Source organism: Prionailurus bengalensis, chromosome X, assembly GCF_016509475.1.
Source record: "Prionailurus bengalensis isolate Pbe53 chromosome X, Fcat_Pben_1.1_paternal_pri, whole genome shotgun sequence".
NCBI classification, from domain to species: Eukaryota; Metazoa; Chordata; class Mammalia; order Carnivora; family Felidae; genus Prionailurus; species Prionailurus bengalensis.
The window spans coordinates 13,331,744-13,348,782 of record NC_057361.1 but is presented as its reverse complement, the minus strand read 5'-3'; the positions used below and the strand labels follow the sequence as shown (position 1 = coordinate 13,348,782).

Sequence of the window (17,039 nt, the reverse complement as noted above, 5' to 3'; positions counted from 1 at the left end):
GACTTGCCAGCTAGGAATGGTTTTTACACCTCATTTTTCTTAAATGTTTATTTTAGAGAGAGGGGGAGATGCAGAATCTGAAGCAGGCTCCAGGTTCCAAGCTGTCAGCACAGAGCCCGACATGGGGTCAAACCCACCAACCGTGAGATCATGACCCGAGCCGAAGTCGGACACTTAAGCAACTGGACCACCCAGCGCCCTACGCTTAATTTTAGAAGGTTGTTTAAAAGAACGAAAATGGACTTTTACAAAGACTTTGTGGCCCGTTAAGCCTAAAATAATGACTAAGTCTAAAATAATTACTACACCTGACTTGTTTGCTGGCCCCTCTTATATCTGTATGTGCTTAAGTACTTTTTTGCTCGTCTTCATAAATTAGGTAGTTCCTGGGGCACCTGGGTGGCTCAGTCGGTTGAGGGTCTGACTTTGGCTCAGGTCATGATCTCACGGCTTGTGGGTTCAAGCCCCATGTCGGGCTCTGGGCTGACAGCTCAGAGCCTGCTTCGGCTTCTGTGTCTCCCCCTCTCTCTCTGCCCTTCTCCCACTCATGCTGACTCTGTCAAAAATTAAAGTTCCTTCTCTGCCTGTTACACCTAATTCTCTTGTTCAAATAGGTACACCCTGGAATGTTCTAGGAGCAGTCAAGGCTTGGAGAAATGCACCGTTTTGTTTTTTTAGGGCTCAACAGCAGCTAAACTTCTAGGATTTTTCTAGAGTCAAAGCTAAGGTACACACAGAGGCCTGCCACACGAAGTGAGGCTTCCACCCAGTCTCCATCCTTCCCAAGGCCTAAGAAACCAACTATCTACAGCTGTCTTTGGAATCCTCAGACACATTCATTGTTAGACACATGGGGAACAAAATACAGAGAAGCCGTTAAATTTATCATACATATTTACTTCATCTATACAGAATCGAGTAGATAAAATCAGATTCACATTAGTGAAAAATCTCTACAAAATGTCTTTGAAAAGCAAAACAAGACTGCCTCTGAACAATTCGTATCCTCATGAAAGACGTGGGCTGTAAAAAATAAAGCAGTGTGTTTAGCACAAACTAGAAGATCTCTGCATCTTTTTTTTTTCACAGTTATTTCCATCTACAGTCTGAAAGAGGTAGATTTTTCTGCAACACCTGAGAATTGAATTGTGATAACCAGGTGTAATAAAGGCAGTTGCATACATAACTAAAAAAACACTGGTCTCAAGACCAAGAAATGTACTCTGTTAGGAGTCTGAGGGTGAAATGGTCCATGATCCAAGTATTCTCTACTCCGTGGAGTCTACCGCCACTAGAAATAAGATCCCAGGATGGAGCAACAAATGCAACTGAAGTGAATTCGACACTTAAACCTTTTCTGGACCAGCCTAAGAGCATTACAGTGTTCTAGAATATGGTGGACACAGGGCGTGCTACAAAGCCACAACACTGAGCTGGTGAGGTGACAGCTTGGGGGTGGGGAGGAGATCTCAGAGGGTCCCATTTGTTTTGATTCACAGGGTAAGGGGAGGCAAGATTCTGAAAAGACACCTAGTGCATCCCAAGCAGAATCTACCTCCCTGAAATACCGTGATCGCATCTAGCTACAAATACATAGTAAGCCAATAGCAGCAGGCCAAGTACTGTTAATCACATTGCTTTATAAAGCCCTTGAAAATATGCAACAGGTCCAAGATTTACATCTTCCACACAGGACAAGCACCACAAAGAAACGTGGTGAGCTACACAAATGGCTTCAACAGTAAGAGCTGTACATCCAGCAGAGTTCTTGTGAAATATCATTAGTACTAATTTCGAAGTAGATTATATTTGATATATACCTTCATCTCCTCTAGGGGAAACGAGTCCAACATTTCATCTAGTAGCAGAAAGGAGTATTTATAAGAAGAGGCCGTTGGAGGAGGGGTATTTGTTTTTGCTTCCGACTCCTTTTGACAGTAATGACACAATGTGCTCTGTGCTTTTCTTTTCCTCCACTGTCTGACCCCTCGATTTCATATGACTGAGGGTGGAAGTTTCCTTTAGACAACTTTCGATTCTCTGAACCCAGTTTAGACTAGGACTGTGACAGGACTTTACAATTTTAAAGAGAAAACCTTTTTAACTAGACAGAACAAACTTCATTCAGTCCAGTGAGCAATTTCAGTTTGATAGTTGTGCCCAGTGGAATGTGCTAGAGCATCCATTCTAGTAGAGCCTTTTTATTTCATAAAGTATTTTCAATGCAAATCAAAGTCCAAGCTTTCATGGTGCAACCTGACCTCTCATTTGCATAACTCAGCCACACTCAACATGATTAACAACAAAGGAAAGCCGAACAAATTCAGAAGTGACATGCTTCAGAGGGCAAGTTCCCCTAGTCCAAGCCAATTGCAGAGACCTAGATTAATTAATACTGGCTTTTCTCTTAAAAGTAAGAAAAGGGGGTGGTAGAGCCACACACCAAGAGCCTAAGTAATGGATCCTGACTACTTAAAACTCTCTGCCAAGTCTTCCCACAGTTAAAAATGTGAGTTCCAGTCTTTTCTGTTTTGGAAATAAAATGTTTCGGTTAGCATGATCCACAATTAAAATTCCCTTTTTAAAAACCTGGAGAACTGCTGTTGGGATTCACGCAACTAGCTGAACACCAAATTTCAAGTAGCAAGACGGCAGCAGAGGAGGGACTTCCGCTTGATGACAGCTACACGCGAATTGAACCCTCCCTGGCTTAAAATAACAACCACCAGTGGCTGCTTTCTGCGGGAAGTGGAGGATGTGCACCCAAATCCCAAACAAAGCCAACAAACGACCATATTCCACGGCGGTCCAAGTGTCTAGGTGGTCCAAGTTCAAACACTGGTTCTAGTTCTAACCTGAAACCGAAGCAGTAGGATTGTTTTTAGTCACAAGATTAAGCCTGTTTGTCCGATGATTTGCCTGTATATGCTATTTTAAAAGTGACACCTTTATGTACATAATCTGCCGAAACTTTGAATAATTTGAGGCTTGCAGCCATGTCAATTTGTCAAGTGATATAAATATTATCAAAAAGCTAATCTGAATCAAAGATGCTATGCTGGTTTCTGACCCAACCCTACTTTATTTTTACTTGGCATTTAAATGGACCGTTAAGACAAAGCTAATCATCTTGATTTCTTTTTGAGTAATATTAATCGGGGGGGCCAGGATGTTTAAATGAATATGGTTTTCACACCAAGGAACCATTATCAGAACAAAGTTCCCCTGTAATGATCGGTCCCATCTCGAGTGAAATGAGAATAATTCTGTGCAAGGAATAGGGAAGATAGGACAAAGCAATGGTCACATGCGTTCCAATGGAGGGAAATGAGGCAGATGTGCAACACGGCTGAGGAAAACGTATTGAAGGAAAACTATTCAAAACTGCTAAGCAGCCTCCTGTACCACGTAAGTCCAGTAGTTCTAAGAAAATACAGATATGGTAGAAAAAGTAAGAAAATTTTCACCACAAAACCAATAGTTACTACTAACAGAAAGTTATACACAAAATATAGCTCTCGATACAGTGATCATACTTCATTTCAGTCGACGGACTCGATACCTGGCCCAGCGGACACGGCCGTTCTCTCCTTCGCCGCCTTGGGCGCGGCCTCCAGGGAGACTCCCGGGGCGCTTTCAGAAGCAGTGTTCGGCTCCTTGGGGGACACCGGGGCAGCGCAGGGCTGCGTTCCAGGCAGTGCTAGGTCCGCACCTGCAGCCCTCCCCGAGACCTGCTCCTTCAAGACTTCCACCTTCTCGTTGAGCTCGTTCCGTTCCGTTTGAAGAGCCCTGCACAGCTTCTCTAACCGGTCCAGTTTTATCTGAAAGGCCTTGTACTCTTTATCACGGACAGTTTTCTGTAAGGAAAAATGATTCCTGTGACCTCGTGGAGTACAGTTTACGGGATACAAAATGTGAACAAATCGGAGTCCCGTCAGAAACTACTTGTTTAATCCCCCTCTTGAACGGGCTCCATTTCCTCAAGCACCACCTAACCGTCTAGCCAGCTTCACTACATACCTAGCTACAGGCACCAAATGTATTTAACACGGTTAACGTTATCCTAGGGTCCCGAAATATCCAAAATCCACTTTTTACAACATTTTGCGGGGCGCCTGGCGTAGCTCAGTCGGTTGAGCATCAGGCTTCGGCTCCGGTCGTGATCTTGCTGTTCCCGAGTTCGAGCCCTGTGGCCGGCTCTGTGCTGACAACTCGGAGCCCGTTTCGGATTCTGTGTCTCCCCCTCTCTCTCTCCCTCTCTCTCTCTCTGCCCCTCCCTTGCTCACGCTCTGTCTCTCAAAAATAAACACTGAAAAAATTTAAAAAAACAAAAAAACATTTTGTAGCGATCAACAATTAAGGGAATTCAAGATACTCCTCACAAAGCTAAAGATAAAAAAAGTTAAGGGCCTGATTAAAAACAGAAAACGACTCATTTCTACATACATTTCTTTTGTTAGATGAGAACAAGATTCAAGGCTGGAAAAAAAACAGAAAGAAAGGCACTGGAGTTGTTCTCTGTACTCCACTCCCGCACCGGGAGATCCGATCAGTGCTTCTGGAGGTGGGCCCTGCCCTGGCAGCCCCAGGAGACTAGTTCGAAAGGCTGATTCCTCAAGCTAGTGAACCGAACTCTGGGTGGAACCTAGCCATCTTGGTCTTAAGACCAAGCTTGTTAACAAGCTGGAATCTGAGGCAAGTTCCAGTGTGAGAACTGACTGCCGAAGAAAGCGAAATCCACATGCCTTCTGGCGATCTCCAGCAGAAGCCTGGACCGACTGAGTGGGTAGTAGGAAATCTGTTAAGGCCTCCCTCGGGGCCCCCCACCTACAACCCCGAAAGACACTTGCAGATTTTGCGAAGCCGTCCCCCCGCCCCCGGTTCTGGCCAGAGCCCTTGACTCCGGCCGTGGTGTCCCCACACACCCCCTGCCCTGTTAGGGCCTGAGCTCCACGAGTCCCCATGACTACAAACACACCTTACGCACGGGAAACCACCTCACCTCTTCAGCCATTTGCAGAAGCGCTTTGTTGTTGTTTTCCCATTTGGTACGCCATATTATTGTTTCTTTTTCCAGTTTTTTAATTTTCTTTGTCATCTGGCAATCAACACAATTGCAAATGTAAATTCTAAGTTCCATTTCTTAGCCGTACACCCTGTCCCACCACAGAAAAGTTTGTTCTGCCCCGCCCCCGTCACTGCACCTGCCTTGCCCAGCTGACAGCTGTGCCCGTCCGTTGGCGGCAGAGCTGATCTCAGAAGCATCTAGGGCGGCAGCAGCGGGAACCAAAGTAGGGGTTTCACATTATGAGACAAACAAATCTAATCTCCTCGATTTCAGAGGCAGCAGCACATGGAGAAAGCGGTCAGACACCACACTGAATTCTCGGCTTAGGCTGGAGTGCGTCTCTCAATCCAGCTGAGAGACCTCCTCCCCAGACTGTACAAAAACATGTCCACGTTAGGAGTCTTCTGTTCATTAAACTAATTCATCTGATTCTTGGAAGCACAGGGGTTTCTACAGCTCCCCGCAAAGAAGAATTAGTGACGTACCGCAAGCCCCAAGACCGTATCAGTTTTGGAACTATCGGCAGCGTAACTTCGCGAGCACTCCAGTGAGAGAGAAGGATGAAAGTAGTTCATCCTTGGCTTTGAGCATCCTCACACCTCACGAGACTGGTCGACTTCAGGTTTTGCTAACAATAAAATGGCTCCAAAAATAAGGGGAACGTTTTTAAACTTGCACTACAAGAACCCAGTTTTCAGAAACTCACAATGAGAGTTATCTGCGCCTGTCAATGAGTCCCGTTTTCGAGATTCCTTCATGTCCTGTTGACCGTGCCCCAGCCCTGACCCCAGCTGAGGCACTGAGCCAGGCGCCGTTAAGGGAAACAAGGGTACGACAGAGCCAATGCCCGGGGCGATGGGTTGTCACCCACAAAACGAACACCACGCAGAGTGGGACAAAGGCCACGCGAAGAGCTCGTGGAAGACCGGGGTCGAGTGCTGACCGACAGTGATCTCCAAGCCACGAGCAGCGAGGACAGCGACTGGAGAGCCCGTCTTAAACGGTTCTGCCCGAACAGCGTGCTCGGGCGCACGCTGTGCAGAAAGAGCACCCCTCAACTTGAGCCCCAGCTGGGAGGACTGGCAGGCAGAACTGATCCACCGCTCACCAAATTCCCTAGATTACCGGGTCTAAAAATACCCGAAGGCGGTAATTTGAGTGCTTAACATGGCCAAGTACTGTCGGAATTACTCGGCTTTACAGAGGATACGGATTTTTGTTATTTTTAATGAGGAAGGCACAGCAAGGTTAAACCACCTGTCCACAGTCACATTACACGGGACCGGGACGCTGCCTGGAGCACACACTCCCCGCCACTGCATACGGTCCAGTCACAGTCATGACACACCCACCGAATGCTCACAAAGTGCCAGGCGCCGCCGTACTTGTCTCCAACCCGCCACCCTTTTCCAAGGACCCATTTTAAGGGGAATATGCCACGTAAAAGGAGAATGAATGGACAGATTTAGGGATATATGTGTATATATTCTGGTTCTCAGCTTGGTATCAAGGATATCGCTTTCCTTGATGTGGGCAGGAAAATTAAACCGAAGCCGAAGACAGAAAGGGTTTGGACGAAGGAGAAAGAATTCAGTGGGGCTATAGTTAAAACAAAACGAAAAGCTAAAAATGTAGAAAACACTGGGGCGCCTGGCCGGCTCAGCTGGTGGAGCGTGTGACTCTTGATGTTGGGGTTGTGAGTTCAAGCCTCATGTTGGGTGTGGAGATTACTTAAAATAGATAATTGATAATTAAATTTTTTAAAAAGGTGGAAACACTGATATATATATATATATATATACACACATATATATTGATTACATATATATATATAAAAATATACATAAATGCGTTTGCCTCTCTGTGTATATATATAAATATAAATAATATATATATAGATAGATATATAAATATATCTATATATATAAAATCAACCAACCAAAATGTGTTCTGGGCTTGGATGTCTTTAAAAAATCTCCAAAAACACAGAGCTTTGTGAAGGAGGGGTGGGGTGTCACCTGAGTGAATAAAACAAGACGCAACAACAAAAAAAGAAACCACTTATGTGTAATGACAAATTGTATTTGACAGAGGAATTCACTTTAATAAAGCTAGTATTTAAGAGCACAGAGCTCACTAGCTACACGGACTACCACTCCAAGGGCAAAACGACCACACAGGATGCCACTAGAGGATCAGAACAGGGCAAATGAAGACTGTACCAGAACAGCATCAGCTCGTCCAGGCAGTGATCATGCTTAACATAGCTTCTTCTACTAATTCCCTTTTACATAATATTCTACTAAAAATACGCAAATACCTTTTCCATCTCCTGCCGGAAGGTTGTAAACAGTTCATTGCTTTTTGCCATGGTAGTCTGGAATTCTTCAAACTTATCCATATAAAGAGAAAGCTACAGAAAAAAAGTATGAAATATTCTGAGTTCCAGGTAAACCATTTGAAATCCCAAAAGACTTTCCAAAAGAACATCCTATGTTTAAGCATTAGTTACTTGTTATAAGTGACAGAAGGAAGAGCAGACACAAAGCAGCCCTCGGGTGCTGGACAGAGATAGCTCAAGTTCCATAACCCACTGAGATCCACTGAAACTTAGCAAGTTTCGTGGACTTAAACATCTTTAGAAGTAAATGTTTAAAATGTACAAATATTTACTAGCTCCAATCCACCAATTATAATAAAAACTGCTGTGGTTGGTAGAACTGCAAATTTCATACAACTAACTGTTCCCGAACTACTCCCTCTCCTTAGATTTGAAAAACTGTCCTTGGAAAAAGAGCATTCTTTTAGAACATCACCTGCACAGTTCTTAGCTTGGTATCAACGACAGCTCTTTCCAGGGGCGCCTGGGTGGCTCAGCTGGTTAAGCAACCAACCCTCGCTTTCAGCGCAGGTCATGATCTCGTGGCTCTTGAGATCGAGCCCCGTGTGTAGCTCCACACTGACAGTACAGAGCCTGCTTGGGATCCTCTCTCCCTCTCTCTCTCTGCCCCTCCCCCGCTCATGCTCTCATTCTCTCAAAGTAAATAAATAAACGTTAAAAAAAAAAAAAAAGGTGGGCACCTGGGTGGCTCAGTCGGTTGAGTATCCGACTTCAGCTCAGGTCATGATCTCACCATTTAAGTTCAAGCCCCACATCGGGCTCACTGCTGTCAGCCTGTCAGCACAGAGCCCGCTTCTATCTGCCCCTCTCCCGCTTATGCTCTCCCCCGAAATAAATAAATATTAAAAAAAAAAAAAAGGAAAACTCTTTCCTTAACATATACAGGAAAATGAAACAGAAGGTGAAGCATTGGTTTGGTGGGGAAAGAAAGAATTCAGTGGGATGGGGTTTTTGACTTACTTGATTTTGACTGGTTTGGGTCTTGAGGACCATGGCTCAAAGTACACTTTAAATACTGGAAACTACCCTGCTTGTAAGGACCATAATAATGTCCCTATTGCATTGTATAATCTCAAAAAGCTTAAAATGCATGTTCACAGCTTTTTAAAAATTCTATTTGGTTTTTTATTTTATTTTTATTTGAGAGAGAGAGGGAGGAAAAAGGGCAGAGGGAGGGAGGGGTCGGGGGTGGGAGGAGAGGGGAAGGGGGAGGGAGAGAATATCTTAAGCAGACCCCATGCTCAGCACGGAGCCCAACGCAGGGCTCAATCCCCTGATCCTGAGATCACTACCTGAGCCAAAATCAAGAGTCGGGTGCTCAACCGATGCCACCCAAGCACCCCCACAGCCACTGTTACTGAAGATGCAACATCCAGGTAGACTGTCCCATCCGAGAGCTCAATGCTGGCCCACACTGGGTAGTTAGTAAGTGGCAACTACCATCACACCTGGCCTTACATGCCTGGATTACAGAACAATGGGTCAACAAACACCAATTCGACTCTATCCTCAACAAATGCTGGAAACTGACATGGTAAGAACACAGAATGAGACCAACTCTTGGAAAGGACAGCCACATTTAGGGACTAGGAAAAGGAAGACGTGACAGCAAAGGAAACTAATAATCAGATAACACGACCCAGGGTGACACAGACCGCAAACAGAAGTTACAATGAGAACAGTCCAACAGAATCAGAGCTGCCTGGGAGCTTCACAGAAGGGTCCTCTGGTGCTTTGCAGGGACTCCCACGCTCAAGTCTATTTTCCAGGGGCGCCTGGATGGCTCATTCAGTTGAGCGTCTGACTTTGGCTCAGGTCACGATCTTGCAGTTCTAGAGTTCGAGCCATGTGTCAGGCTCTCTGCCATCAGTGCAAAGCCTGCTTTGGATCCTGTGTCCCTCTCTGCCCCTCCCCTGCTCGCTCGCTCTTTCTCTCTCTCTCCCTCAAAAACAAATATTAAAAAAATTTTTTCAAGTCTATTTTCCAAAGCTGTACATAGATAGACTTTATATACCTTTTCCGTATCAATTCTCTTCTCCACTTACACGGACAGCAGAGTTTATGGAGCTAATAAGGGGTTCAAATTTCCTACAAGCAATCTACCACAATCCTAAGTTATAGTGGGAAGTTCAAAAGACTTCTTGAATTTTCACTCTAAACTGAGTCTAACTTCATAGGAAATGAGTATCAATCACCACACTGTAAAACAGGCCTGAAGACAAAAAGCATTGAAAAAGAGGTGGTCATAAAGATTCACAGCAGTCTCAATGTATCAATGCATTTTGGAACTAATTTAGAGTCCTTACATTAAAACAGGTTTATTATATAATAAAATAGGTAATACTTTCTTCAACTGAATATAATCTAGTTACTTGGAAAAGGGTGAACTACAGGTAAATACCTAATTTCACCTGTCCATAAAGACACAGGAAGTCTTTTCTCTATCTTTTCTTTGAGTGGGGAGGCAGCGTCTGCTAGCCTTACTCCACAGAAGACAAACACCAAGAAAGGTTTGCATTAGGACAAAACTAAGGGGTCTGGGTTGGAAAATAGGGAAGCAACATAGAAATGCCTCGGCCCACATGGTTTCATGGATGAATTCCACCAAACACTTAAAGAAGAGCGAATGCCAACTCTTCTCAAACTCTTTCAGAAAACGGAAGAAAATGGACACTCCCCAACTTTTTTTTTATGTAAGGTCACCATTTACCCTGAAATCAAAGCCAGATACGAATACTATAAGAAAACTACAGGCCAAAATCCCTGATGGATAAACTTGCAAAAATTCTCAACAATCAACAAAATACTAGCAAACCAAATCGAAAAGCACATTAAAAAGATCACATACCATAAATCAAATGGGATTCATCCCAGTGATGATGCAAGGATGATGGCTCAACATACACAAATCAATAAACGTGATATTTCACATTAACAGAATAAAGGAGAAAAACCATATGATCATCTCAATAGATACAGAGAAAACATCTCACAAAATACGACACCCATTGATGATATAAACACTCAACAAATGGGGTACAGAACGAACATACTTCAACATAATAAAGGCCATATGTGATAGACCCACAGCTAAAGGTTTCAAGCTTTCCTTCTAAGATCAGAATAAGACAAGCATGCCCACTCTCACCACTTCTATTTAACACAAGTACTAGAATTCCTAGCCAAAGTAATTAGGCAAGAAAAATAAAAGGCATCTGAATCAGAAAGGAAGAAGTAAAATTATATCTGTTTTCTGATGACACAATCTTATGCACAGAAAATCCTGAAGACTCCACCAAAAAACTGTTACCAAAAAGAAAAAAAAAACAACCAGAACTCCTATTTACAATAGCATCAAAATCAAGAAAATACTTAGAAATAAATTTAACCAAGGATATGAAAGATCTACATGCTGAAAACTAAGACACTGATGAAAAAACTTGAAGAACACAAAATGGAAAGATACCCTGTGTTCATGGATCAAAAGTCAGTATAATTAAAGTATCCATACTACCCAAAGCCATCTACATTTAATCCTTATCAAAATCACAATGGCATTTTTACAGAAAAAGTAATCCTAAAATTCGAATGGAACCACAAAAGAGCCAGAATAACCAAAGCAATCTTGAGAAACAACAAAGCTGGACAGAGAGGCATCACACTCCCTGACTTCAAAGTATACTACAAGCTAAGTAATCAAAACAGTATGCTACTGGCATAAAATGAGAGACATAGACCAATGGAACAGAGCTGAGAGCCCAGAAATAAACCCATACAAATATGGTCAACTAATATTTGACAAGGGAGCCAAGAATACCCAATGGGGAAAGGACAGTCTCTTCAATAAATAGCGTTGGGAAAACTGGACCCCTATCTTACATTACTCACAAAAATTAAGGACTTAAACATAAGACCCAAAACCATAAAACTCCTGGAAGAAAACATAGGTTGAAAAAACTCCCCAACAATAGTCTTGGAAATTTTGGTTATGATACCAAAAGCACAAGCAACACAAGGAAAAATTAGTAAGTGAAGACTACACTGAACTAAAAAAGCTTCTGCACAGCAAAAGAAACAATCAACAAAATGAAAAGGCAACCTATGGAATGGGAAAAAATATCTGCAAACCACATACCCAATAAGAGTTAGTATACAAAGTATCTAAGGGAATTCATATAACTTGATAGCAAAAAACAAATATAGTCCAATTTAAACATGGGCAGAGGGCCTGTATAGACATTTTTCCAAGGACGACACACAGATGGCCAACAGGAACATGAAAAGGTGCTCCAACATCACGATTCATCAGGGAAACGCACATCGACACCACAATGAGAGGTCATCTCACACCCGTCAGGATGGCTATTATAAAACAGACAAGAGATAATAAACAGTGGCGAGGGTATGAAGAAAAGGGAATTCCTGTGCACTGCTGGTGGGGATGTAAATGGGTGCAGCCACCATTAAATCAGTACAGAGGGTCCTCAAAAAATTAAAAATACAACATATGATCTAGGAATCCTACATCCAGGTATACTGTATATCCAAAGGAGATGAAATCACTATCTCAAACAGATCTATGCACTCCTGTGTTCACTGCAGCATTATTCAAAATAGCCAAGATAAAGAAACAACCTAAGTGCCCACAAAGAGATGAATAAAGAAAATGTGGTACATATACACAATAGAGTATTAATCAGCCACTTAAAAAAAAGAAATGTTGCCGTTTGTGATAATATGGATGGGCCTTCAGGGCATTATGCTAGGTGAAATACGCCAGACGGAGAAAAAACACTGTATGATCTCAGTTACATACAGAATCTAAGAAAGCTGAACTCCAACAGAAAGTGGAATAGTGTTGTCAGGGGCTGATGGGAGGGGGATACCTGAATATGATGGTCAAAGGGCAAAAACTTTCAATTAGGAGATGAGTAAGTTCTGAGGATCTAATGTACAGCATGGTGACTATGCTTAACAATAACGTTATCGTATACTTGAAAAGAAAAAAGCAGGGGGGACCCGGGTGGCTCAGTCAGTTAAGCCTCCGACTTCAGCTCAGGTCATGATCTCGCCCTTCATGGGTTCAAGCCCTGTGTTGGGCTCTGTGCTGACAGCTCAGAGCCTGGAGCCTGCTTCTGAATCTGTGTCTCTTTCTATCTCTGCCTCTCCCCTGCTCGTGCTCTCTCTCAAAAATAAACAATAAAAAAGAAAAAGAAAAGAAAGAAAAGTAGGAAGGACCCCCATGAAAACCACCACCTCCACAGCTCTATCTAGGAGTAGAACTGTATGGTGGTTGACAGTTTTTAAAACTGCCTGTTACGTGCTCACCGCACAAAATTCTAAAGATTTTAGGTTCAACTATATGAAATTGCCATTTTTGTAGGTCAAAGAAGTACCAGCAATTTTGTATAATTCATCTTAATACAAAAGAGCTACAATCTGAAGATTTCTCAGGTTTTCTTTAGTTGGAAATCAGCAGACACACATGGGAACAGACTGGGAAAGGGAGGAAATACCTGGGCTACTGGAAAGGGGGCACTGCAGACAGCATCCCAATTGTCCCCGTCTGCCTGAGACCTAAGTATTTCCAGGGACACGGGACTCTGAATGCTAAAACCAGGAAAGTCCTGGGCAAGTCAGGATGAGCTGGTCACCCTAAGCGAAGAGGAAAACTCCAGGAGGGACACGTGATCTACTCTCAGTTCTGGCTGGGAATAAGCATGAGCATCTTAGAGAAAATTCAAGATACGTATCAAATGAACCACAGATTTTTCTTACAAACGCCGCTACCCCCTGCTGTCAAGTTACCTGCTGTTTTAGTTGTACTTCTTGCTGTTTCATTTGTTCATATTTGTGCCTTGATTCTGTTGCTTCTTTTAATAACTAGAAAACAGAAACATTCTGGCAGAATACTAATAGTAATTACAAATATGACTATTATGTCAAATGATCAGAGTCTGGCTTAATCCTTCCACTCATTTTTTTAGCAAAAACTACAAGCCTATAAATATTTGTTACATCAACTGCTCATTACCTATCGTCTTCAATCTGTTCCCCTTGTTAACACTAAGGAATGTTGGAATCATCTTTTACTGCTTAGAAAGAGTACCGCTAGAGGCCTAATAATAGGTTTACAAAACTCAGGGTTAAATTGTTATGTTTCAGGTGAAAAGACAAGTCTGGTATTAGAAAACAGGGCTCAGAATCTTGACATTTATCTAAGTGACTTAGAAAACCACGGTACTCCTTGAGAACCAAGATGAGGCAGAGCGAAAGGGTATGGAGCAAAGCAGTGAAATCAGACACCAGTTTCTGATCACTTTTTAAAAAGCAGGGGAGAAGTGGATGAGCGCTTTAATTTATATACTTGAGTTTTCAGGAAAATTATATAGCGAGGTTGCATAGTCAACAACTGTTGAAATTCAGTCCCTGAAGTAAAATGTCACACATAGTCCAAATAAGCCTGGAAAAGATATTAAACCAATCACAAAGTATAAACGTGCAACGTAGGCATGTGCGTGTGTGAATGTACAAAATTCATACTCCTGCTTTGGAAATGACAACCGTTTCTTCCATCACGCACAGGACAGCATTATCAGTTCACACAGAAGGATCGTGCTGTATGAAAAATCTTTCTCTCTTAAGCCTAGGCTCACACTCAACACGGTAAGTTCACACCATGAGGGGCATTGACGAACCAAGTCTTCAGAGCAGGCTCGCCTCAACACCTACGGTACTTCCGCAGAAGCTGGATGGAACAGTCCTCACTGCCATAATCATCTCCCAGTTGGTTGGTTGGTTTTGGTTAAGCATATAGAGTCGAATTTGCGTGTGTTAAATGTACATACCCAGTGAGATTCCATGGTATTCATAATTACTGACGGGAAATATAGTCTGAACATACACTCTGGGAACGATGCTGAGTGATTAGGTAGAGAGAATTCTGTTAAAATTTTATCAGAATATTATGCCAGAATAAGTAGACAAATAGTTTCCCTACTTTCAAGTTACTTATTTAAAGACAAAATATAACAATATATGAGACTAGTGTTCGGTAAGCTTGATATTAAACTGAACCGCTAAATACTGGTATAATTCTGGAACTTGGTGACTATTATTCTAAGCATGGAAAAGTCAAATGAGTGCAGGTGTTTCCACTAGTTGGTCTAAACTCTTCAGTGTATCTTCTGTATAAAAAATGGAAATAAAAGCCAAATGCGTTCTGAGACACACATGCCCTTCTCAATCTAGAACAAAAAACCAGTTAGCATGACCCGGGTGCCGTATTAAATGTAGAATAAGTTTCAATGCTTCAAATGGCTTTGGTCCAATTTCGACAAATTTTTTGTTAAGAAAGAGAACTTACAAACTCTCTCTCTCTTTGATGTTTTTCATCAGCTTCTTTTATTAGCTGTGTCGTCTGCTGAAGCTTGGCATCCACAAGCTGCTGCTGTAACTCCTTATGTTTGAACACTTTATCAATATGCTATGGGAGAAGTAAGATTTCTTCCATCACTTAATGAAACAGGAACACAATGATGGGGCAACAACACAAGTTACGATACCACGCTCACGATCACCCTGCTCTTCCACCACAGCTGAGGACACCGGGTCCATGCGCTTGGAGAAGCGTGTGCCTTACATCACACTGCAGACCCTCCCACACTTGCAGGAAAGGAGCCTTCTGGCTACTACCCTGTACCCCTTCCCTTTTGGAGTTGGGCTGTCGAGAAGCCTCATCAGCCACACACCTGTACTTCCTATTTCTGCCCTACGATGAAAACGAGGCTTAAAGTGTATCAAGAAGAATACGGATAAAGAGATCAAACTGTTAACGCCGTGCATCGTACACATAATTCCTAGGTACTTTTCTCCGCAAATCTTAAATTTCCCCAAATTTCTCAGATGGAGGCAGCACGCTGTGATGTGGCCCTGGTCAAATTCTGGCTAGTGTGTGGCCCTGGACAAATCTCTCCGTTGCTGAATCTCTGTTCCCTCTTCTAAGCGGGGAGAACCACACTCTGCGGCAGAATTGTAAGACCCGGTGCAATGGTTACACTACGTAAGGTGCTTGGTGCCTAGCACATACTAAAATTTGGTAAAAGGTTGCTATGGTTTCCAAATGAAATTGTCAGGTGGTTATTTATGTACAATAAAGTCATCAGAACATCCCTTCTCAGATGCAGAAAGTAACTCTTCCTGACCAAAGAACATCTGATTACATTCAAAATAAGGAAGTCTCACACGTAATGTGATTTAAACATTCAGAATTTTCAAGTGTTCTACATCTATAATGTGGCAGACTGTCATATTAAACAAAACTAAAAGAATAATTTTAAGAAAATTGAGAGGTTTATAATCTAATACAAAATTTATTCTCTAAGACAAAAAAGTTCCTTCGATAAACCCCTTAAGAGGAAAAAGAGTTGGGGCGCCTGGGTGGCTCAGTCAGTTAAGCATTGGACCTTGGCTCAGGTCATGATCTCGCGGTTCTTGGGTTCGAGCCCCGCATCGGGCTCTGTGCTAACAACTCAGAGCCTAGAGTCTGCTTCTGATTTGGTCTCTCCGTCTCTCTCTCTCTGCTCCTCCCCCGCTTGCAGTCTGCCCCTCTCTCTCCCTCAAAAAATAAACATTAAAAAAATTCTTTTAAGTAAAAAAATTTTTACAAAAAGGAAAAAGAGTGAAAAGGAAATCTTCATGTTACAGACTTGAGACCTATCAACCAGTGAAACAGACTTTATTTAGACCTTGATTCAAATAGCTTAAAAGGGGGGTGGGGGGCATGGGGGAACCACAGAAATTGAATAATGACTCAATATTAAATGTTAAGTAATTGTTTTAATTCTCTTAGGTATGAAAATGTGGTTGTGCTTGAAAAAAGCATCCCATGGGGCATCTGGCTGGCTCAGTCGGTTGAGCATCCGACTTCAACTCAGGTCACGATCTCACACTTGGTGGATTTGAGCCCTGCTTTGGGCTCTATGCCGGCAGCTCAGAGCCTGGAGCCTGCTGTCTCCTCCTCTCTCTGCCCCTGCCCTGCTCGCACTCTGTCTCTCTCTCTCAAAAATAAACAAACATTAAAAAAAATTTTTAAAAAAAAGCATCCCTTGTCTTTTTTGAGGTACACCGTCAAATACATATGAATGGAATAAACAGGACACCTTGAAGTTGTGTCAAAATAATCCAGGGCAAGGTGATGGGAATAAAGCTGAAACTATGGTTTCACCTGCTGAAACCAGGTAATATACTCTCTACCGTTAAGTGTGTAATTCTCCATTAACAACAACAACAACAAAAAGCAAAAGGCAGAGAGAGTGATTAAAAAGAAATTCTTTTAGGGGTGCCTGGGTGGCTCAGTAGGTTAAACATCTGACTTCGGCTCAGGTCGTGATCTCACAGCTTGTGACCTTGAGCCCCACATCGGGCTCTGTGCTGTCACCACTGAGCCTGCGTTGGATCCTCTCTCTCTGCCTCTCCCCTGCTTGTACTCTCTCAAAAATAAACATTTAAAAAAGAAAAAAAAAAAAACAGAAACAAAAATCTTTTAAATAACAGCTTCTGAAGGGCTGA

General features: G+C 42.6%; 1 protein-coding gene across 2 annotated transcripts in view; it reads right to left on the bottom strand.

Moving 5' to 3' along the window:
- Positions 1 to 876: 876 nt before the first annotated feature.
- TXLNG (taxilin gamma) overlaps positions 877 to 17,039 on the bottom strand; it is a 55,075-nt gene continuing 38,912 nt past the window's right edge. Inside the window, exons 6-10 of one of the 2 annotated variants that reach the window (XM_043570297.1) lie at positions 14,836 to 14,955; positions 13,278 to 13,352; positions 7,389 to 7,481; positions 5,003 to 5,098; positions 877 to 3,857 (exon numbers count right to left, since the gene is read on the bottom strand). In XM_043570297.1, the coding sequence (XP_043426232.1) occupies positions 3,543 to 3,857; positions 5,003 to 5,098; positions 7,389 to 7,481; positions 13,278 to 13,352; positions 14,836 to 14,955 (699 nt within the window). In that variant the 3' untranslated portion in view covers positions 877 to 3,542. The remainder of the gene's footprint in view (positions 3,858 to 5,002; positions 5,099 to 7,388; positions 7,482 to 13,277; positions 13,353 to 14,835; positions 14,956 to 17,039) is intronic. The other variant, XM_043570298.1, reaches the window with a different exon arrangement.